Source organism: Accipiter gentilis, chromosome 15 (genome assembly GCF_929443795.1).
Source record: "Accipiter gentilis chromosome 15, bAccGen1.1, whole genome shotgun sequence".
In the NCBI taxonomy this organism is placed as follows: domain Eukaryota; kingdom Metazoa; phylum Chordata; class Aves; order Accipitriformes; family Accipitridae; genus Astur; species Astur gentilis.
Genome location: NC_064894.1, coordinates 29,632,642 through 29,657,064, shown reverse-complemented (window position 1 = coordinate 29,657,064; position 24,423 = coordinate 29,632,642). Strand labels below are relative to the sequence as shown.

General features: G+C 47.7%; 1 protein-coding gene across 2 annotated transcripts in view; it reads right to left on the bottom strand.

The window, feature by feature from the left end:
* The window catches only part of RNF217 (ring finger protein 217), a 67,355-nt gene extending 52,022 nt beyond the window's left edge, over nt 1–15,333 (bottom strand). For both annotated transcript variants that reach the window (XM_049818041.1, XM_049818042.1), the window contains exon 1: nt 14,480–15,333. In XM_049818041.1, the coding sequence (XP_049673998.1) occupies nt 14,480–15,115 (636 nt within the window). In that variant the 5' untranslated portion in view covers nt 15,116–15,333. The remainder of the gene's footprint in view (nt 1–14,479) is intronic.
* Between the last annotated feature and the right edge of the window lie 9,090 nt (nt 15,334–24,423).

Here is a 24,423-nt window from a genome sequence, read left to right as displayed (position 1 = left end):
AATACAGTTTGTACTGTACTTAATAAAAACACCACTGGGGGGGTGGTGGGGGGGGGGGAAGTCCACAGAAGGGGAAAGGTACTTTTATTATTTTTTCAATCTGATATTCCTTATAAAAGAGACATTTGCAGTTTTAGAAGTGCACTACAGTCTACTAGCAAGCTGGTAAGGAGAAGGAAGTAGGATACCTTTAAAAATGTCTTTATTTCTTTCCATGAAATTGTAATCTAGGAAGCGCACGGCCTTTCTCACAATTAACTAAATAAACTGGAGCAACCGTACATGCCAACAAGCTTGTCAATGAAAATATACACCGATCTGAAATTGAAGCAGTGAGGTAGCTATTACAGTAAATGTGGACTCTTAGCCATTGCAGGTTCAGTTCCAAATCTGGCTTAAACTACTGTGAAACTTCTGACCTTCTGCACTGAAATCCATAGAGTTTTCTTCTCTATGAGTAAAGTCCTGTATTTGTTTTTCATCCTATTTTTTTCCTATTTCACTTGCATTAAGCAACTGCTCTCACAAGCCTTATTTACCTATACAATAAATGTATGTGTGCCATAGAAGAACATCATACATTTAAGAACTGGCTATTGAACAGGAATGCTGTTATTTTTATGTTCACATTAACTTCCAAATAAAATTCATTTCTTTGCCTTACCAAAAGTTTTTCAAGTACTTAAAAATGGACTCAAAAGTTTAATGGCCTCTTCACCACTGGACAAATTTGTCACTTTTCTACACTAGAAAAAGTCACAGGTACTTGGCTAATAAAATCCTATAGACAAGGAGGGTTGTTTTTTTAAAAATATAATTTGTAAAGAAAGTATTAAAAAAAAAAAAAAGCAAGAGAAACGTAAGTGCAAGCAGCTAAAGCATAATGAAAGACAGATAAACCAGCGTAACTGGGTGGGTAAGTAATGCCTTTCTTCACCAGTCTAAATTCTTTTGAAGAAATTACATCCCTTAGAACTCTTAATCATTTTGACAATGTACTTACATCCTGGCCATGTAAGATACGTACTTTCCTTGAGCCTGGCTGGTTTAGACAGCAGGAAGCAAGATATTTGTACAAGAAGAAGAGAGGAATGAAGGGCCAAGAGGCCCCAGAGCAGCTGGAAGAACAGTTGTTCTGGGTGGAGAAACGGAGGAACGGGCAGACAGAGGTGAGCTGAAGGCCTTCCCAGCCTCCGTTTAACTCCTTCATTTCTCTCTGTTTGGACAATTAGAACCCCAACAGTTCAGTTTTCAACTCTTTTCACTTTAAAATCCCTGGGCTGAGTCCATACCCGTGCCCGGTGGTCAGCCTGCCCGTGGCCCCCGATGCCAACACCACCGACAGACCAGCAAGGTGCAACGCGCTGGCTATGGGAGGCAGCTGACAAGGAGGGCTTCTGCTTCATAGAAATTCTGCGTTTTCAGAATTAGATTTCAACCCAAGCTAAAACAAAACCGGTTCTCCTTCATCTCCCACTGCAGTGTCATGTTCGTAGGAAGTCTTTAACCTTCAAAATCAGCTTTACTATCAACACCAGCGAATTCACGGCACCGCTGTAGGACTCGCCATTTACCATCACGCCTTGCTACCAATCTCAATAATTTCATGACACCATTTATCCTCACCCCAGGAATTCAGGCTTTCCCCCCATTAGCAAAACCCTTCCTGCAGCTGTTCAAAGGCGACACCACCTTTTTTATGCCCTACACCTCTGATCCTACAGATCAGAGTTGTAATGGAAATCTAACCTGTAAGAACAGCCACTCTTTTTCCCCCTTCATAACAGCATGGCTAAGAAATGATGGCCACATATTCCAGCTTTACATCTGGCAAAGACCTATCCAAACAAGAGGAAGTCATAGCTATCCACGTAGGGAAAGCTTGCAGCTACTTCTACACAGCGAACAAACATACCACACTAAGCGGTGGTGTGTTGGCAGAGTATCTAGCCTACACACACCAGGACAACTAGGCAGTATTATCATTCAAGAACTTTGCCCCAAACTAGTTGTCTTTAAAAAGCATTTAAACGCATTTCCAGCAATGCTTGACTTCGTAAAATTTTGTTCCAAACTTAAGTTTTGGCCCAAACTGGATCCATCAACAAGCATTCAAGAGGGACTAAAAGCCAGCTATACGCATAGCCAACTTTAAAGGCAAATGCCTACAATCTTAAAGGTACTTGGTTGTCATCCTGAACTGTGACAGTAACCCTCGGGCAGCTGGCTACACAGGAGCATTTCGGCACTGGCACTGCATACAACATATCAGAACAGGACAGACTTTCAGAAGCTGTTTGCTGAAAATGACAGTGAAGAGGGTTAGGTGCTCCTGTTGCTTACAGGCTGCTCACAGCTGATGGACCAGGTCTATCTGCCTCCTCCTCCTCCTCCTTCTACTCAGGAACACAGCCACCTTACAGCGGCTGAAGCGGCTGGTTTGGTTTAGAAAGCCTGTAATCTAGCAGGTAATATATTCTCTTCTCCTCTGCACTTCTCTTTCTCCTTTGGAAACTTCTGTGTTCTTGCAACGTCAGCTGGAGGGTGGCCGCTCACCCTGCCGTCACCTCCTGGTAGCCAGTCTGCAGCCGTCCTTGCAACTCACTCGCTAGTGTCAGAACACGTTTTTGGATTAATAACCCTTGCAAACACAGAGCTTCTCCCACACTGAATGACACTGGCCCTTCTGAGCTCTGGTTTTACTCAGGGCACAAGCAGCTCATTAACCACCAGATGATTCAGCACTCGGTGCCTACGTTTCTGCTGGCTGGTCTTCATCAGCAACCAGACTACAGCTTTGAAGGTGCATCATTTATATGATACCATCAGACACCTGAAGAGGCACACGGGTGTCAAGTCCCTCCGGCTCCAAACCAGTAGTAGTTTTAGGCAACACAGCCTGCTCCTAAATTCTCCTCTTCGCTACGTGGCTTTATAACCACATTCCCCACAGAAAACCTGACTGTAACAGGCTGCTGCATTTTTTTCCAGCTCTTTCAGAAAGAGATCGTGCACAGAAAAGGAAGGGGTCAAAAACTAGATCTCAGGTCACAGAGAGAGGAAGACTGGTTAACCGGTCCCAGGCAGAGGGAAGACAATCTCTACATTTCATGCTCAGGAGAGGTGTAGACATTCGTCTGATCACCCCGTGGGACTCGGCACAGGGTCCACCATACCCTGGGCCACAGAGCACTGACACCAATATGAGGATGCTGCAAATGGCGTTTATTCAACTGCGTCACGCCCTTATATACTGCCTGTCGGTCATCCCGCCTCCCTTAACCCTTCTCTTTCCGTACATCGCGAGATCTTCCGAGCGCCAATCCCTACAATTCCCCCCTCACTATGGCGGATGACCGACGGTACAAACTGGCGTTACAGTTATAATCGATCCCACCACCTCATGGTAATTCGTGTACTGGTGGGTACCCGCACTCTGTATAAAGAGTTTCCGCACGCAAACAGTCAGTGCTGGTATCCCACAACAAACCATAATAACCACCACCAAAAGGATTCCAAATAGGGTCAACGTTTTTCAGTCAATCAAAGACAGGAGCCATTGCCAGGTCGACGAGAGGAGATTGTCAAGCCACTGTCACCTGCCTCCTGTAATTGATTGGCTTTGTCTAAAAGCATATCATAGTCCCCTGCTTATGGGGTACACACAGCGGTTGCTGTAAAGTGGATCTGCGGTGTTCAAAACATCGGTCACACCATTTTGATGTTCGGCTGGTGCGCCTCCAGAGTTGTTGTCCACAGCGGTCATACTTGGTAAGCACCCAAGGGTCACAATGACCACAGTGCAGGTACTCAGATGATCTTCTGAACGGCATCCTGCAAAATAACTCACAACAAATCGTTATTGACTGAGGTCTGGTTTCAACCACCGTGACGGCACCCAGCGCACACGTGAGTCTGGGTGCTCTGATGATTGTACTGCAGCATACCCTCTTCCCTGTGTCACCAAGCGCCACCCTCCTTCCCACTTTCCTGTTTCTGGGTCACGGACCAATACTGGTGGCCCTACTCCCCTTATCGCCTGTTGCCAATGCTTCTGCATTGGACTCTGTGACTCTGTACCATGGGCAAACTGATTGAGTGCAAATAGTGCTAAAGCCAACAACCGTGCATTACGGTGCACAGGGGTCTCACGAGCAGAACGTCGGCATTTGGGATTTTGTTGCTGATGATTTTCGTGGGCAAGAGGGTCTGTCTCTTGGGGTACCTGCTCCCCCTCCCTAAGAACATCAAGCTTGGCTTTTAATGTGCGATGTGCGCGTTCTACAATGGCCTGTCCCTGACTGTTATAGGGAATACCGTGAAGCAGTCGGATTCCCCAACGATCTGCCCACTGTTGGGTAGAAGCTGCGGTAAAACAGGACCCATTATCTGTTTTGATAGTGCGTGGGCAACCTAACCACGCCATGGCAGTCAGCCAATGTTGTTGCGCTGCACGGGCCGTAACCTTTCTGTGAAGAGTCGCAACGAGAACGCCACTGCAGGTGTCGATGGTGACCGCAATGTGAGGGGATGGCTGAAAGGGTGCATACATGGTGAAATCAGTTTGCCATAACTCCGAGGGCTCTAGCCCCCGCGGATTCACTCCCGCGAGCCACAAAGGAGCATGCTGACAGTGAGGACAAGTAGCCACAACGTCCCGTGCCTGGTGTAAGGGAATGTCACAGTGCCGTGACAGTGCCTTTGCCCCAATGTGTAAGTCATGGTGTAACTGCCGGGCCTGCTGTAGAGTGTTCACCTGACGAGCAGCTAGGTCAGCGCGACGATTTCCATCATAATAGAACCCTGAATGATTCGTGTGCGCTGTCACATGAATAATTGATACGGGCGCAGAACGTCGCGTAAGCGCTGCTTCCAACATGACGGCTACGTCCGAAATAGGCCAGCCAGATTCTGCCATAGTGTGTATCAGTTTCGCCACATATATCGAATCTGTTACGATGTTCGAGGGCTGTTCAGGAAACAACGAAAGAGCCATGCGAATCCCATGGGCTTCGAGTTTCTGCACTGAGCACGATTCATCCTGGTATACCATTCTTTTCCAATCAGTGCCTTCTTGCCATACAACTACTGCTCGCTGCGTCTGTGAAGACGCATCTGTAAACAGAGTAGGACCTTGCACCGGTTGTTCACTGATGCGTAGGACTGGCTTCAGACACAGTAACGGCAAAAAGGTCTTTGCCTCAAGAGTGGGCCCATACGCTAGGTGTCCCACAAAACCCTCAAAGGCCAAAGCCAGTTCGTCCTGTTGGCTCAGGTTCCTTTGCCATGTTTCCGCACGTACCGGCAGCCAGATTCTGTCTGGCTCTTTCCCAAACACCCTACGGGTTACTTCGCGGCCCCGCAAAATCAACAATGCCAGTGCCTTGGAATAGGCTTGAAAAGCCGTTTTTATCTGGGTGGATGTAATCCACCATAGAGCCCTAGGCTTCGAGGGTTCACCTTGGCCTACTAGTCCAATAGCACCCTTCTTTGTCAGGCTCAAATACAGTTGCAATGGTTCTTTTGGCTGCCATCTGTGCAAGCTTTCTACACTCATGAGTTCTGCAATTCTATTCAATGAGTTCTTTGCTTCCTGAGTCAAAGTCCTTTTCTCCCACGGGTGGTGTCCTTTCAAGAGCTCATATAGAGGACTCATCCAATCGGGAGGAATGGGCAAGACACCATTTAACCACTGCAAAGCTCCAACTAATTTCTGTAAGTCATGTAAAGTATTAACGACTGGCTCCAAGATCTGCTGTTGTGCTCGGACTGCATGAGGGCCAATGCTGAGCCCTAAATACTTACAGGCTGGCCCTTTTTGCGTCTTAGCCTCCTGCACTTCTAGGCCTTCCGCTTGCAGAGCCTGTAAAATTTGTTGCTCACCAGAACGGAGGGACTCCTCCGAAGGCGCTGCCACCAAAATATCATCCATGTAGTGATAGATGACCAACTGAGAATTGTTTTGTCTTACCGGCTGCAGGGCAAGGGCCACTGCCCTTTGACACAAGGTTGGTGAATTTTTCATGCCTTGCGGCAAAACTGTCCACTGATACCGCTTTGCTGGTTCAGCTAGGTTGGTCGCTGGGAGTGTAAAGGCAAACTTTTCTTGGTCGTGCTCTGCTAACGGGATAGAGAAAAAACAATCTTTAATGTCCATGATCAAAATTGGCCAGCCATCTGGCAGAGCAGAGGGAATAGGTAGGCCGGGTTGTAAAGGCCCCATGTCTTCCAATACCGCATTGACGGCCCGCAAGTCCTGTAGTAGCCGCCAGTTGTTCTTGTCCTTCTTTGGGACAACAAAAATGGGTGTATTCCATGGACTAGTGCTCTCAACAAGGTGTCCCTTTTCGAGTTCTCTATTTACTATTTCAGTCGCCGCTAGTAATTTTTCTTGCGTGAGGGGCCACTGTTCTACCCAAACTGGATCAGTGGTTTTCCACTTCATACATACCGCAAGCTCGCGGCGCATCAGGTAGACAGTGGCCCCACTCAAAAATTTGACAAGCGGACACCCCATTGTTGTAATACGTCACGGCCAAGTAAAGGCTCAGAGACCTGTGCCTTATGCGGTCTGACATTAGCAACTAAGACTGACCCGTCGGAGTCCTGGGCAGAAACCCAACAAGCCAGCAGTGAATGTTCTGACAGAGAGTTACCACCCAGTCCTTCTAAGCGGCTTTGTACAGTAGGCCAAGAATCTGGCCACATACCATGAGGAAGACATGAGACATCAGCACCTGTATCCATGAGTGCAGAACACCACAGCTCACGCGGTGTGATGTTGTCGGCCACTATCCGTATACAGACCTGTACATGCGGCCTGTCCCAGCAATCTAACACCAAGGCCACTTGGGGTTCCGTGGCTGTTCCATCGCCGTTGCGGAGGATGCGTTGCGGGGCTCTTGTGAGGTGGGGGGAGGCATGCCCCGCTGTCTCCCCCGAAAGCCGTTTCCCGCTTGGCAGGTCTTTGCCAGATGTCCTGTTAGTCCGCATTTCCAACAAGGCCCCGGAGGACCTCCTGACTCACGCTTCTCTGCTTTGCATTGATCTCTTTTATGCCCTTTGCGACCACAACGGTAGCAAACCACCTGTCCGGGGCTACCTTTTAGCTCCGGAGCCCGTACTGCAGCCACAACTGACTGTACCACTGAATCAGGAACCTCCCGCTGCTTTTTCAATACTGCCTCTACCATCACTCCAAGGGATGCCCCCAGAGGCACAGTTCGTAAGATCGCTTTTGTAGTTTCATTCGCCTGCTGTCTAACACACTCCAACAATACTGGTCCTTTAGCTGAATCAGGGAGATGCGCCTGCTCTATGGCTCCCTGTAACCGGTCGCAAAATTTTGGAAATTCCTCCGCTACCCCTTGCTTGATTTTCGTCCATGGCTCCTTTGGAGTCATCAGGGGTGCAACAGCTGTCAAGGCTGCACGCGCTGCCCGCGTCGACGTTGTTAATTCCCTAGCTGTAAGTTGTCCCGCCTGTTGCTGCGGCGTCAGCTGACCAGGGTCTGACCCTCGCAGACGCTGTACTGACGAATGAGGTAATGGGTTGGGCCTTTCTTGTTGGGCCTCAACTAGTGCCGCCTGCAACTTATTTGTCCAAGCTTCTTTCCAAATCAAAAAAAAAGTGGGAGTCAAAATCATACTGCAAAACTGTCGCGAATCCCAGGGAGTCAGTGAACCTGAAAAAAAAAACCACGTCTAACAGAGAGCCTGTCATGGGATGTCCTAAGCCGTAATCATCCACGGTCTTCTTCACTTGTTGCAAAAGCTTGCTATCTAACGGAGACCACTCCACCCCCACACCACCTGGACCAGCTCGGACTGGGCAAACTAAAGGGGGTCCTTCAAAACGTATGCCGTCCATAACACATTCCTTTGCTACAATTTTCCAGTCTGGCAACGTGATCTTTGGTGAATCGGGAACTCCTTTCTGTTCCCCAGCTGCTTGTAGCAGCTGCCGCTGTTGCTTCACCTGCTCCTGTATCTCCTCTACTACTCGCTGCAACATCTGCAGCGGATCTGTAGCTGGGCCGGGCACAGGTATTAAAGACATAGGCGTTGCTGTTTCACTGGCTGCTGCCGACTGCGCCTCACAGTCGGAGATAGCCTTTTGTTTTACCGCTGCGTGCGGCGGACGACAGCGGTGTCCGCCCACCAGTTGCCACGCCTCCTCTAACCGTTGAGCCGACCCCTCGATTGAGTCCGGACCACTCTCTTCCTCTTCCGCTACGCGCGTAAGAGGGGGTGTCCTGACTTTCCTTCCTCCTTCCTTTGGCCGTGCTCCGCCTCTCCCGACCTCCGGAGAGACATCCGGGGAGAAGGCGGATGTCGGCGCCATCTTAGGGTGAGCTTGTGGCGCGGTTCGCAAAACACGTCCCGGCACCCAATCCTCCGGATCATACAGGGGAACCGCTCCCTCCTCTGCCTGCTCCTTTTCCGATCCCTTCATCACCGCCCTCTCCGCCTCCTCTAGTCTCTGCCTCTCCTTCTCCCGTCTCCTTTGCTCAGCCACGGGTTCCTCTGCCTCCTGAATTAACTGTCGATCTTTCTCCCGCTCCCCCTCTCTCGCCCGTTCACGCTCCCGTTCAAACTCCTCCCAAGGGTATCCCGGTGGTTCGGCCGGTGCCGACGGCTGCACTGGGAGCACCAGAGGCGTCTGCTCCGCTACCTCCGTCAGCCCTTCTGTCCGCGCCCCCCCATCCGCCTGCACGCCCCGCTCCGCCTGCGCGTGCATCAATCTCTTTGCTTCCTTCCATGTTAAGCCCTCCTCCCGCACTTTCCTGAAAATCGCCCTAATCCGCCCCCACGTCTTTAACTCCGGACCATGCTGCGTCGCCATAGCCCGTTCCGCTAAAGCCGCGGTGCATTTCGGCCAGCACTCAGGAGACAATATGTCCCCCGGGCGCTCTATCGCTTCCTCTTTCAGGAGCCGCTCTAGGCAAGCTTTCGCTTCTTTTTGTCCCATAGGGATTTTTACCTCTCTAGAGCACGAGTCCAACACCTTCAGGACTCCTTCCATGCCTGGCCAGGCCTTCGATTACGCCCCGCGTAATCCGCCGATGTCCAATCACGTCAGGGTCACCACTTGTAGACATTCGTCTGATCACCCCGTGGGACTCGGCACAGGGTCCACCATACCCTGGGCCACAGAGCACTGACACCAATATGAGGATGCTGCAAATGGCGTTTATTCAACTGCGTCACGCCCTTATATACTGCCTGTCGGTCATCCCGCCTCCCTTAACCCTTCTCTTTCCGTACATCGCGAGATCTTCCGAGCGCCAATCCCTACAAGAGGAGAGCAGGATTTTAGTCCCACCTAAACCAGCGATGCACAAAACGCTGTTGGATGCGACCCCTCCCTGCCCCCAACAATCCCATCTGATTTACTCATGGCCACTAATGTCATTAGAGTTCCTATAATTAAAGCACCATAATATCTGATCGAGAATATAATATGCTGTTTAAATTAACTCACCCAAAGTCCTTTAATATAAGAATGACTGCTCCAAGAGAATGACAAGATTTACAAAAGAAAGCATCACTAATGAGCGTAGGATCAAAACTGGATTATCAAGTTTCCTAATTTGCACGTAGAAAAAGCAGGCATTCACATCGCCAAGGTTTCTATAGAACTTTTACAGCCATTTTATAGGAAAAGTGAAACAAGTATAGATACAGTAATATGTATACATATATAGCTTCAAATATTTATTAGAGAACATATTGTACTTTATAGATGTTAGGAAAGAGCAAATGTTATTTTGGTCTAGTCAATACTTGCTAAAAAGCGAGGAGCAAGATTGCTGTTCTGAATAGCACTTGTCAGGTTTACAGATTAGGGAGATGAGAAAACACATACAAACCTTAGCCTCTTTACCAATCGGGGAGAAGTTAAACATAAAAACCTAGTTAAACTTTAGGTCTTCTCCCTCTCTTTTTAAAACAAAATTCTTCCCATACCTATTTGTTTATTTTTAAAGAAAATTTCTGAACAAACCCCATCCCCACCCCGGACACATAAATGGACAAAAAGCAAAAGCAGGCGCAAATACTCCCTCTGACTCAGACGTACAAGCAGCCGGGAGACGTTAGGAAGTGAATCACTCATTTAGCAAACCTATGTGTGCACAGTTTCTGGAATAACCCGGTTTTGGTGCTGCGTTAAATGGAGAGGAAGATGGGCAGTGAAGGAGATGCGAATGCGATATTACATCTGTGAGATCAAGTGCTCCAATCCTTCCTGCTCCGTCCCCAGTTTGTATGCTGGATGCATAAGCGTAGAAGCCCACAGCTCCCAGCCAAAGGGTAAACAGCTCTTCCACCCTTCTGACCCCAAACTCACTTAGCAGATACCTGAGAGCCCACGGAGACAGCCTGCATGAGCACCATGGTCCTGGAAGAGCACTGACATTTCAAACATTCACACTCTTCAGCCTCATCCGTTTTATGTTTATGATTAAGCAGATGCGCTGGTTTTGGCTGGGATAGAGTTAATTTTCTTCACCCTAGCTGGTATGGGGCTGTGTTTTGGATTTTTGCTGAAAACAGTGTTGATAACCCAGGGACGTTTTTCGTTCCTGCTGAGCAGGGCTTACCCAGAGCCAAGGGCTGTTCTGCTCCTCACCCCACCCCACCAGCGAGCAGGCTGGGGGGGCACAAGGGGTTGGAGGGGACACAGCCGGGACAGCTGAACCCGACTGACCCAAGGGACATCCCAGACCATAGGACGTCACGCTCCATAATATAGAGCTGGGGGAAGAAGGAGGAAGGGGGAATGTTTGGAGCGATGGTGTTTGTCTTCCCAAGTCCCCGTTACGTGTGATGGAGCCCTGCTTCCCTGCAGATGGCTGAACACCTGCCTGCCCATGGGAAGCTGGGAATTAATTCCTGGTTTTGCTTTGTTTGCACGTGCAGCTTTTGCTTTACCTATTAAAGTGTCTTTATCTCAGCCCACAAGTTTTCTCACTTTTCCCCTTCCGATTCTCTCCCCCATCCCACTGCAGGGGTGGGGAGCAAGCCGAGTGGCTGTGTGGGGCTTAAACCACAACAGCATAACAACAAACAGCTTTGGGCTGCATTGATTCCTGCAGATGGGGCTTGTTGGGACCTGACCCAGGCTCTGTGGGACCCACACCTGGTCCCGAGGTGCAAGAGCCACAACCTCTGTCATGTTAATCCATCACCCATCCCTACCCCTCCCTCAATCTCTTTATAAAGTCAAAGAAATTTTTTTGTGAATGGTAGATAAACTGGTGGTGGTCAGACCCTGAAGAGCCCTGAGGGGTCTGCAAGTATTAGGCCAGGTGAAAAAAATAGATAAATTGAGGCAGAGGTAAAGTTACACAATTTACCAAAAGTCAGGCTCCAGATCAGCCTGGGTGCTCCAGGCTCGCCTGCTAAGCTTCTGCTCCAGCCATTAAATCTTTGAAAGGGATTATGCAGGAAGGTGCTGGTGATAAGAAAGACTGAATTTGACCTCTAAGGACCTTCAGATGCGACATTCCTAAATCAATTACCCTCATTCTCCAGCACGCCAGTAACACTGCAAGCAAACTCTGCAGTTGGAGTATTTTCATCTGGATAATCTTCTTTTCAACAATGCCTAAAACATCAGTCGATTTTCTGATCTATAAAGGGCTCCAAGGCAGAAGTTTTGATGCTGTTATATGTTTGCATAGAAGAAGGCAGAGTGCATTAGCAGGGTTTTTACTTTGCTACTCCATTAAGCATCATTTCAGAAATCACGAAGAAACCATCATCAAGAATCCAGCTTTCCTCGGTGGGGAAACACACACAGACATTAAAGGTGACATGAATTATTTTAAGCCTTATACTTCTGCCAACATACTCCACATTTTCAGCATGAAAGACCACTCCTCCAGAGACTCAGAGTCAGCCAGTGTCCTTTCAAGCAAAGGGCACAGATTGCTACTCCTTTGACAAGGAAACCAGATCTAAACGATGCGTATTGTTGCTTGGAGTTTTGGTGGGTTTTGTTTGTTTTCAATTTCAGGTACATTCCTAAATCAAGCCGACTGTATCCAAACTGAAAAATCTGTTAAATTTTTCAAACAGCTTTTCAACATTTACTGCTTTTGAACTTTTGGTACTTTACTTTTTTTTTTTTCCTTTGCTACATGAAGTGCTAAGTCTCAAAGATGAAAGGTGACTTTATTTCTGTCCTATACTGCCTTTCCACTCATCCCTCCCAGAAATTCCTCTAATGTAACTGACATGGAGAAGCCTTTTCTCTCTCCTCAGGATGAGTCACAGGGTCCTTCCACAGCACATAGGAAAGATACATCACTTCTTGTTCTTCTCAAAGAAATATCACTTTCTTGTTCTTTTCAAAAAAGGAAGATAGGGAAAGAACACATTGGACTGCTACTTGAGGGTATTTTGTTTCCTTTTTTCCCTAAACAAATCTATCAAGCAACTAAAATTCTGCCTGGTCGTAACAGCATCTGTAACAACGTGCCCACAGAAGTGCCCTGTGAATCTCCCTCCTCAAGATCAGTATCCCTGCTGCTGACATCCCCTCCTCTGCATCTGCATCCCTGCCCTATCTTTTATGTACAGGAGTAAGTACCCATGTGGCTATCTGCCAAGCAGACCTTTTGACAGCTGCTGGGATAAGCTTTGCAGAGAGCTCAGCAATAGTAGCAGCTTCCTTGAAGAGGGCATCCCTGCATACGCATCCAACAGCTGGCCAATCTAAACCCACTTCATTGGGCACATACCTGGCTCCCAGGCCAGCCAGCTCTTTCAGCCACCAAGCTGCTGGCTCATCCCTCCGAACTCCTGCCTAGTTTAGGCTGGACAGTTCTTCAGTATGGCTTTAGCTACTGGATCACGTAACTTCCATCGGACCACTGTAAGCTGCAGGCACCTGCAGAAGCTAGAGAAGAGCACCCTGACATCGCACCGCTTCGCAATTTCCAGCTTCAAAGGAAGACAACACTCTGGCACGTGACCTCAGTGGCAAATACGAAGGTGGCGCAAACGCGCACTGGCAATACACTCTAAGAACTTACTGAATGCTTCCAGTCCACCACTTAACTACAAACCAAACCACACTCAGCTCTGTCCGTGAAGTCTTGAGAAGGCTTATTAAGTGTTCCTGAATTTCAGCGTTACAGGAGACATACAAAACACAACTCCACTTCTCCCATCCATCAGTTCCCATGTTAAGCCCTTCCCTGCTATCTAAACATACCAAAGGTGGTCCATAAAAACGCTAGTGAGTTTACCATTAGCCAGAACAAACATTACCAGCACTAGTAAATGCTACGTAGGCTACCAATGCCCAGAAAGGAGCACGTGCTTCACTTCAGCCAGCACGTGCTATTTCCAAGCAGTGAAACGTTCCCTGGTCAGAACAGCCTGGTAACTATTTATAGTGCGTGGGGGTAGCTGTAGCCGTCCATCCCGTCCCTACGCACGCAGTCCAGCGGGAGCACAGACTGCCCCTGCACAGCTCCCAGCCCCAACAGGTGTAAAAATTCATTCTGCCAGCATGTCTCCACCAAGCACGGCCCAAAAGTTTCTGCTGAATAAAAACATGAAGGTGGTAAGCAAAGGGTTTGTTTGTTTTTCCCACATACCCATAGTTCTCCCATTGCTCTTTGGCAGAAACAATGCACAAGTGTTTTGTGATGTTAAAACTAGCTACTAAAAACACTAGGGAAGACAGAGCTTTGCTTTCAAGCTGCTGGTTTCGGTCTGAAACAGCAGTTCTGACAGACAAAACAGTGATGAAGATATAAGCAGCCTATACAAGAGTAGCCATCTACCCTGGGTGAGCAGCTATCTGCCCCGGCTGGAAAAGTTGTTGTGTTTTGGACTTTTCCTTTTTTCCCCCCAAAGAAGTTTTTGTTTACCGTTGTAACTGCGATTCTTCACGAACAGTCAGTCGCACGGACTCTCCCCCTCCACTATTTTAATCTTACATAATTGGCGTAATACCAAACGCGACGTATTCTCAGAGGAAGCGGCCGCATCGCGGGCGCATCCCCAACGCCCGCACGCGCAAGCGGCGGCACAGGCGTCGAGCGGGGCGAAGCCAGGTGCTGCGGGACGGCGGCCAAACCCCCCCCCCCGGCCCCGAACTCCACCAGTCGCCTCAGAGGCGGCTGCTGACGCTCCCAAACGCCGTTCCTTACCGTTCTTTGCGCTCCTCTTTAAAAGAAACCGGTGCCAGCCACGTTAAGAGCGAGAGTTTTGAGAATTCAGGGAGAAAACCCTCCCAAAGACGGGAACGGGCGGTCACTGAACCGGCAGCTCGCAGGCGGGCGGCTGCCAAAGGATGGGGAAGAGCTCCCACCCCCCCAAAGTTCACCTCACCAGGTGCTCAAGCCGCGGAGCCGGGCCCGGAGCGATGCTCGAAGCCTCGGGACTGCAGCTGAGACCCCACAGCCCTACAGTCCCCGTGTGTGTGTCCCCCCACCAAAGCACGACGTGCCGGGCCCTACCTGGGAGCTGAGGTACCGCTTGAGGCACTCCTCGCACACCGCCTTCTTGCAGCAGGACAGGGGCTTGATGGGCTTCTCCTCCAGGCACACGCGGCAGCTCAGCACCAGCAGCGGCCCGAACTCCCCCGCCATCAGCCCGGAGAAGGGCTCGGGCAGCAGGTACAGGTCCACCACCTCGATGCTGCCGCCCGACGACAGCCGCTCTCCGCCCGACGCCATCCCGCGACTCGCCGGGGGCTGCTCCGCGCCTGGCCCGCCGCCACGGGGGGAGGCGAGGGCCGCCGCCGCCGCCGCCGCCGCCGCCCGGTCGTTCTCCACACAGTAGACGGTGCAGTACACCGGCCGCCCCGGGGGGTGGCGGTGGCCGTTGCCCCCCTCCGGCCCCGGCCCCTCCTCCGTCAGGGCCGGCGGCTCCTCCGGCCCGGCCGCCTCCTCTTCGTCCTCTCGCCGCTCGGCGTTCGGCGGCGGTTCCCCGCTTCGCCCCGGCCCTGCCTCCCCGCCGCTCGGGACCGCCTCTGGCGGTTCGTCCGAGCCGGGCTCCCGCGGGCTCCCAGCCGGGCTCGGCGGCTCCTCAGCGGCGGCGGCGGCGGCGGCGACCGGCCGCGGGGCGCTCAGCGAGCTCTGCTGCTCCCCCATCGCCGCCCGCCGCCGCCGCCGCTCCTTCCCATCCAGCCGCCTCCCCGGCCCCGCTTCTGCTTCCGGGTCCCGAGCCCCCCCGGCCTAGCTCCCCGTGAGGGAACGGCGGCGGGGACCGCTCGCCTCAGCCTCGCTCCGCGGGGTCTCGGCCGGAGCCCGGCACCCCCCCCTCATCCCGGGGCGGACGCAGGGCAGCCGGCCGGCCCCCCCCTACCTCCACCTCCCCCCGGTCCGGCCCGGCCCACCGCCCGCCCCGCTCTGACGCAGCGCTCCTCGGCCTCGCCCCTCATTCAGCCGTAAACACCGCGGCGGGCAGCGAGGGGGGGTTTTGGTAGCGCCGAGCGTCGGCCGAGGGTAAGGTGTGCTGGGCAGACGGCGAGCCTCCGGTTTGAAAACTAAAAACCGACAAAAATCCCCCCCGACACACACACACACACGCCCCCAGAGAAGGCAAACCGTCGCCAGCGGAAGCTGCGCCCTCAAAAACAGGCGGTACGGTGGGATTCAGAAAACAAAACACCTTGAACAATTAAGAATAAACCCAAACAGGTAGACCCCACAGCGGTCCCAAACGCTTTGCGGTGGTTGGGGGACTCGCGGTGAAGGGGATCAAGGGAACGTCTGTGTGTTCTGCTGGGAGGGCCGGCCGGCGTGCCGGTGCTTCTGCTGGAGGACGGTATCTCCGGAGCGGGACATCTCGTGTGGACGTTGTCACCCGGGGCAGATGTCGTGGAGCTGATCCTGCAGCAACGGAGTAGGTTGTTAAACCCAACGGAGTAGGAGTAAACCCGACTTGACGGTGCGGTTTCCACCCCGAGCTTCGTCTGGAGTGCTCATCAGAAGTTAATCAGTTGCTCCAGCGGGGAGGACGTCGGATGGGGCCAGCCCGGCCTCGGAGGGCCCTGCGCCGCACTGAAGCCTGCGTGAGCTCTGGAAGAGGAGCTGAGCCTCGACAAAAACCGCGCGGGGAACCTGCGCTGCCCTGCCGAAGGCTGGAAACAGAGACACCCCAGGCTCTCTGTGTGGCAACTGGCGATATCTGCCGGCTCAGGGGCTCTTTGGCTTGAAAATGCTGTACTTCTTCCAGACCCAAGCTGACTTAAGAAGTTGGTGTCAATGAATTTGCGCAATGTCGTTAGCCTGCAGGAAAATCGTATGGAGGAATTTTTTCTTTTAAACAATACGTTTATTTAGCTTTCCTTATTTGAGCCTCTAGACTTTATGTTCCCAAAGCTTACTTTCAAAATACAAAGTCTGAAACTTCTCGTGAATGAATAAACATCAGAATTTCTTACAACCCTGCCGTTCAAGAAGCTGGAGCTTAAAGAAAAAAACCTAGAAGGACAACGGCATTGCAAGAGCAAGCAATATCGCTTGGCTGTTGATTCAGAAACGCGTGCGCTAAAGCACAACGGGAAAAATGGTCCTGGGGAGTCCAGGACGGCAATGCTAACTAATCGTGCCCGGCTGGGGGAAGCGTTAGGCAGACGGGAGTTCCAGAATTGCCCATGCCCTACCAGACTACAGACTGAGGATAGTTCAGTGGTCTGTGCCCAGCCGTGGATCCACGTGAAGAGTGGGCAGACGTGCCGGCCCCAGCTGCCCGCATGCCCCCCATCCTGCCCTGCTTCTGGCTGGGATGGTGGGACCAGCCCTGGCCGGTGCGGTCCTGCCTGGCAGACCCCGAGGGGACCCCGCCATTCCCTGCCACATGGCTCCTTGACATATGTGTGCTTTGCAACAAAACAAGTCTTTGCCATATTCTGTATATATTCTCTCGGACGCATTAAAAAAGTGTGAAATGGTATAGTAGTAAGAGAGAAAGGGATATTGGGCTGAGGTAAATAGAACATGACCTGCTAGTGTGTACCATTTGCCTTTCCCGCCATGCCTGCACACAGATTCATATTCGGGCAACCCCAAGGAAGAAGAATTTTCAAAAGAAGACCACCCTAACACCCCACGAGCCCCCAGCAATCTCACAAAATAGGATGCTGCGATGCACGGCACTCGCTTATTGCCCAAGGGAGCTGGTGAGAGAAGCAGCGGTCGGGGAGGAATGCTAGTTCTGTTGCTCAGGGCGCTGCTGGTGGGTGCCTGGGTCCAGGCAGCCGGAGCCCGTACAGGGCTGAACGCATGGTTCCCAAAAAGGCTGCTCTGCGGCTGACTGACAGCCTACGTGTTGTGTCTTAGGCTGGCTGTTGCCCGGGGTTTGAGAAACCATGAGTCAGATTTGCCTCCAGAATGACCCTCTTGTTAAAACCTTCTTGTTTTAAAATGCGATTTGAGATGCATGCATTTTACGCTCTCTGTAGAGCATATCTAGACTTTAAATAAAACCTTATGGGAGATATTAAAAAGATAGCAGCACACTGGATTTGCATAAATTAACAGATTAAAACAAATTATCCTACAGAGATAAACCTTTTTCTCGCCAAACTGTTTGTTTTACGAGAACTTCATCGTGCTTGGGCACAGCTGTGTGGCACTGAGTCTAGTTGCTTGAAAGATTTCTTTTCTCCCTGTGATATACTGCCAAGTCAAACTCCACAGAGATTCACACATTTGAGGTCTGCAAATGAAGTATGAGGAAACAGCTGGCAGGGCATTCATTCTCTGTGAGGGATCCCCAATTTTGGAAAGCTCTATTCACCATCATCCACCAGAACCTGGATTTGCTTGCCTCCAGGAATGCAGCAAAGTCCGTCATTTTTTTCTTCTTTGTTAAAACTATTGGAGGGTTTGGTCTGAATGGAGGTATGTTTATGAGTGGTCCTTTTACTCATGCCTGATTTTTAAATTCCACAGCTGAGATCCAGGGTAGGCACTTGTATTTTCAAAAAATAAATGTAATTACTGCCACAGTTCTGGTAACACCTGAACCTTTTTTTTTTTTTTTTTTTTTTTTTTTTTAATTCAGGCTGAACAAAGAACTTGTGGTAGCTCTTGCATCTATGAATTCAATTTTTCCCAATTTGTACAATTTTACAAAGCATTGCCTGAGAATTTCCATCCTTCCTTATTTTCCCTCAGTTCCTTCTTTCCTCCCTTCCTTTCTTTCCTTTAATCAAAGAGCGCAAGCTTACATAAAACTTCAGCAAAAGAAAGTACTAGGCTACGCAGCATATAAGCAAACTGCAGAATTCATTCCTATGGACAAGCAGTTCTATAGTCAATTTAAAAACTGGATACTTGTAGCAATACAGCAGAGCTAAAGCTGGCTGTGCTCCCTCTACCTGCTATGTATATATATCTCTCTGTATATCTCTGTGTGTGTGTATACACATATATAAAAGGAGGACTCAATTTCCCAAGGCTGTAGTTCTTGAGCCGTCATGAAAATTACTTTCACTAAAAATAATTAATATTTTTAGGATGAGTAATTAACTTTCATTCTTCTGGGCTTATGCTGACGGCCTCTGAGGAAATTTGAAGACTTACTTTCCTATGTATAGCAGTAAGTAACTGGCAGCATGGTACTGGGTCATTGGGTGTAGAACTTACTTTTCTGGGGTGGCGTGTCTGTTTTACCTTGCTATTAAGTATCTTTTCAAAGTATTTAAAATTTTCATTTTCTGGTTTGCCTACCATTGCAAATGTATTCTGAGTATTTTATGAAATGTCTTTAACCAAATATTTATATTTATTTTGAAAATGAAATAAAAATACAGGTTCTCGTATTTGCCCTTCAACACCTGTAATTCTCGCTCTTCTGTACATAACATATTGTCTTACATTCTCCAGAATACATCCCGTGCATACCACTTACACTCTGGATGTGGTCCTGCTTTCAAAAGTTGGAAAGTGGCAATGCTGGCTTGACAGTTTTCACCAAAAAATATCTACGAACTTCTGTGACAAACACTTGTGGCAATGGTATAGCAGTCACGACAACAGTTTTCTGTGACCACCCAGTGAGAACAGAACTCTTAAAGCTTCTCCTTCATCTGCAGTTCTGAATTTAGGTGAAATACATGGACACAGCTTACTTGGTGGTAAAGAAGATGTATTTGTATAACTCAGAAAAATCCTCCTCGCATCTGAATTGTAGTACGCAAAAGAAAGTATCCTTGACAGTACTTGGCTTTAATAATTATGCAGTATGTTTCTGCAGCTAGAAGGAAAATATAGTTATCTCCTTGGGCTTCTGTTCATCTTGTGAAGTGAAAGTCATGTATGTTCTACAGAAAGAGTAGGTTAGAAAAAGGCATGCTCTAGAATAATTTCTTACAAGCATTCTGATTTAATCAGGAGGAATGACAGTGTGCCTAGTTTAATTGTTACAGTATTTATTTTGAAAAGCGTCTGTGCCATTATTTTTATCTAGCACTACGGAAACAACCTTCAGAATATAACTATGTTTCTTGAAAGCACCTCCAGAAATTCCATTAAATAGCTTTTGCATGGGCGTTCATCAGAAAACTTTGGGAGAACGTAGTCATTGGCACATCACTGGAATTACAAGATAAGTATATTCATGTATGTGAGTTGCTTCAAGCAGAGAAAGCATTGCCTAAAAGAATCAAACCTTTTGGACCACATGTGTGCTTACTATCCACATCTGGGCTAGGGAGAGAAAATGCTTTTCTGAAATTGATGGATCTTTCCAAACAGATCTTATCAATGAATCAAGTCATCTTTCAAAGGGCACCTACAATCTTGATGCATCGTCCTTAACGCCTCTCTTGTTTTGGAATGGACTTCTTTGAAATTGTCCTTTACACTTGTGACACTGTTTTTTTCTTAGTTGTCTGCCCACATCACTAATTTTTAGTATCTTTCTCTTTTTTCCTATCACATCTTTTCTTCCTAAAAATACTACAAAGCTCTCTGTTTAGCCTACAGCTCTGTAGACAGACTCATGACCGTGTTTCTGTTCCTGATCTTGCTGAATCCAGTTTCCCATTGAGGGCTAGACTCACCAGCAGCTTAAGCTGATGGCAATGACTTCCTTCTCACCCAAATTTTTTATTCTTCTTAGACTTGCTTACATCATCATCCCTCATGTCACCTGGGATCATAACTTGGGAATCACTTTCATCTTCTGCAAATGCAAAGAACCGTTTGACTGAAGCAAAGTACTGAAACCAAACTTTTCATAGAGCAGCAGTATATATTTTTAAGTTCTTGAGGTTCAAACTGAGGGACTGAGCTGGGAATCTCATGACCACAGGTTGCTTCCCCAGTTGGGCTTATTCGCTGTTAGTCCCAGAACCACACCTGAATCAAGCTATGCTCCACGTATCCCACAATCACTGATTTTCTCCTTAACAGCAGACGTCACTCGAATCATTTATCAGCATTAATCTGGAATGAAATGCCTCAATGCACACAGCCTGGATGAGATGCAGTCATTTTAAGGAAGCTGAAGTTATTTACCACCGTCAGCAGCAGTACAAGCATGAGACCGTTCCAAACTACATCAGCATTTTTAGACTCTCCCAACGAAAGAATCCTTCATTACTGCGTTATTTTTATTAATATGCCTCTCAGGTTATTTTTATAGTAATAGCTGGCCACAGGATTACCTGACAGCAGCACAGCAAGTGTAAATTCTGCTGAAGGGCAAATACATTTTATAGCTATCATTGTTTTAATTAACTATATAGAATGACACACAAATAGAATGTTTTGTAAAACAGACTTAGCAGCTATGTTTTTGAAAATATTGTGCGTAATTCTCTGATATGCAAATTGCTATCTTTTCCTTCTTAGCTTCAGGCCTGAAAAGCGGTTGAACATTTGTTAAAACAATTGTCTACACTTATTACAGGATTATCAAATTATGCTTTTATCGTTTTGCACTAGAGGGTTTTTTTTACAATGTTAATTATTTAAAAGGATTTCAGAAAATAATCAAATTAAGTAATTAACCTGATCAGACAGTGGGGATACATAGAACTATTCAAATTAGCTATTTTTTAATTATGCTTCTTTACTTCTTAACCCCAAATTTCAGAATGATTTGAAGGCTTCCTAACGCTCGTCTCTGTAATTCAACAAAACCCGCCGTTATCAGCAGCAGCTCCCATTACACGCTTTGTGACTCTGTGGAGACTTATCACTTCTGCAAGGAGCTGCTGTGACAAACCGAGCTGCTTTCGCGAGCCGAGCAGGGATGGGCAGCCCAGTCTGGTGACGAGGGCACTGGGGTGGGGGCCTGGGGGTCCCCCTTTCTAATCTCAGCTCTGTGACTGACCAGCCGTGTGACCTTGGACGAGGTACTCCCGTATCTCCGGTTCCCCTTTTGCCCTTTGCCTGTCTCGATTATTGAGGCTGTAAGCCACGTGCGACAAGGAGCGTTCACGGCTGCGGCACCGCGTCGCCCGGTGAATCCCCCGGTCCTGGCTGATACTCGAGGTATTGCGATAACGCAGACAAAAGGCAGGCATTTCTCCATCCAGCGTGTCACGTGACATTAGCTAATTAATAGCGTGTTTCACAGTTAAAAGTAAAATTATGTATGGTCAGAGACTTCCCCCTATTTTTACTTTGTTTGGCTGGGGAACACTGCATTCACGAGAATTCGTCTGCTGGGCTGTAGTCATTACTGAATAGCACGTGTGTGCTGTGAGGGTTTTATATGCATAAGCTAACACCAGCAACTTAACCCACCTTCAACCTCACACTCCTTTTGTGTAAGAAGGCAGGAATCTAAACATTTTCCCTTGCTCAGATAATGTGTCCAGATTTCCAGTGGGATTTTACCTAGTGTACCAAAGTAAACATTTGGTAGGGCATGTGTGACAATTCTAGCAAGGAAAGAAAAGCCAGAATAAAATCTAATTCACTAGCAGGAGCAAAGTACTGTAATTCCTCTCCACAAATTTATTTTTATTACTGCCACAAGAAGTAATGTCTGCTTACACTCAGTAAGTCATTCTGCAGAGTAAGATGATGCCAGTTTCATACCATCACAGGTCAAAATAAAGGTTCTTTTTATGGCTTTGACCCTAATTTGCAACCCCCCTGTGTTTCCCAGCCTGTAAGGCCAGCTTCACTGTAGAGGTACCATGCTCAGAAAATCTTCACAGTTGGATGGAAAAAAGGAGGCTGAATTATGATTCTGCAAAATTAAAGTAGTGGTGTATTGATTATTCTATATGTTGTATTGATTATTCTATAGATAGTTTGGCTGCAGTGGGGATTGAGAAGCATCAGAAATAGGAACAGGCAGCAAATTGCCTTGACAAAACCAAACAGTTTACTTGCTGCGATACACATCCCATACGTGACACAACACAGCGTCAGGTGGCACGTCTTTTCCGAAGGGCTGCTAAGACACAGCAATTAACAGGGAATCAGTTAAATGATTGCCTCGAAAGGTAGTTTCACAATTTTTGCTACGGACTGTTTACCTGGGGCATTCTTTGCTCCCCCATAGTTAAGCTAAAGGCTGATTCTTAAAGACTTCATTGCATACCTTGAAAAAAGTGCTGGTAAATGGCATGCGTTTTGCCTTAGGAATTGCTGAATACAGCTGAAAACAGCCATACATTTGTACATCCACCAGTAATAGGTCTGCACACATCACATGTCTTTTCGCATGTAGTACTCGGCAACCTTGAAAAAACTGTTCCTAAAAGTCTCTTCCTATATTCTCTTATCTAATATGTCTTGCTTTAAAACAGGCCAAAAGTAATAATATTAAAAAGTGCAGGCCAGCTGGGGCAATCTACAGACTGCAATAGAAAGCTGTTTTTAAAGAAAAGAAGAGTTCAGCTAGGAACTTGATAAACATAGGTGAGAAATGGTTTGCATTCCCCCTACAAAAGTTATTTTTCAGTAGCCATTTTAGAAGCAGCGTTAGTACGTCTTGCCCTAACAATAAGGTTAGTTGCTTGGTTTGCAGATTAAGTCCTAGATGGAGTTAGAAAAAGAAAAAGAGATGTTGAAACAATCCCTGGAGTAATGAAATGGCATCAATAAATCTCTTATCCTAGGGAAGCATAACTAGGGGGAAAAGAATGTAAAGTTTGAAGATACTGTCTGGACAGAAAACAAAATCCTTAGGCTGTCAGAGTGGAATCTGAGGCTGCCGGCAAGCCAAGGTTGCAGCGAAAGCCCTGCAGTTTGTTTTGTGGATCTGGTATGCTTATCAGCAACATAAAAAAAAACCCAAAAGAACTCGAAAATACCAAGGCTATCACAGGAGCCTTCCCAAGGAGCCACTCGTGCCTGTCTGCTGGGATGCTACGTGACTCTCTGTTCATGAGGACAAGAACCGAGACTAGCTCACTTGCTGTGGCTTTGGAGCACCAGGCTAAAAAGCACTGGTGTAACTTTAAACCTCAGACAAACTTGAATTAGACTCATGGAGAACATTTTCATCATCGTATTCTTCAATGCCAAGTCAGAAGTTTCACTTTTACATGAACAGCGGCAGATTTTATAAAAAATAGTAAATATAATTGCAATAAAGAGTGTTCCTCTTTAGAGGAATTCGATCAAGAGGTGTCTGACTACTTATGATTGCTTGACTTAGTGGGACTTCGCCTGCTGCTTGGAGTGATTCGATCTGCTCGTGAGAGAGACCATAAACGTAAAGAGAAGAGAGCAACTGTGGGAGATCACCATATAACCTTGTCATTGCCATCAGATTTGTCTTTTCAGTTTTTATCACCTATGAACTTTTCACAGCTGAAAAGGTCTAATGCTAGAAGACTACTGGTTAAGTAATTCATATGTGAAACAGCGGTAGCCTTTCTTTACGTTGCCGGTACTCGTGAAGTGCATTTATTGAGTACTTCTTATTTTCCAGTGAAAACATTTATCTGCAGTTCCTTTGGGACACAACTATAAGGTATATGGTAGATTTTTGTAAGCTGAGAATTGATCTGAACATAGCCCTAACAGCATGATTTTAAATCAGTGAAATTAAATTAATGAAATTCAGAGCCAGTGAAGGTAAACTGGTATAATCTGCATCAATGCTAATGAATCAATGCCAATGAATCAATGCCCCAAACAAGATATATTTCTTTAAATAAATCAGTTAGCAGTGTACGTTAACAGCATGTGTCTTCCCAGCTTCCTTAGTCACATCAACAGGACAAGAAATTGGTCTAAAATGTCTAAAATTGACTAAGTATGCATGTATTTAAAAGTGGGTGAAGCATTTATCTTAATGCCACATGATATTCTTGTTTTAAAACACCTCACAGTGCAACAGAAGTAGTACACATGTAAAATAGATGAAAAACTGGTAACTGGAATCAGGAAGTAACTATCAATAGGAAAAGAACATCAGGTGGGGCTGTTTCCAGTTGAGTTCAATAGGGATTAGTGTGAATCCTGGCATTGCTCAA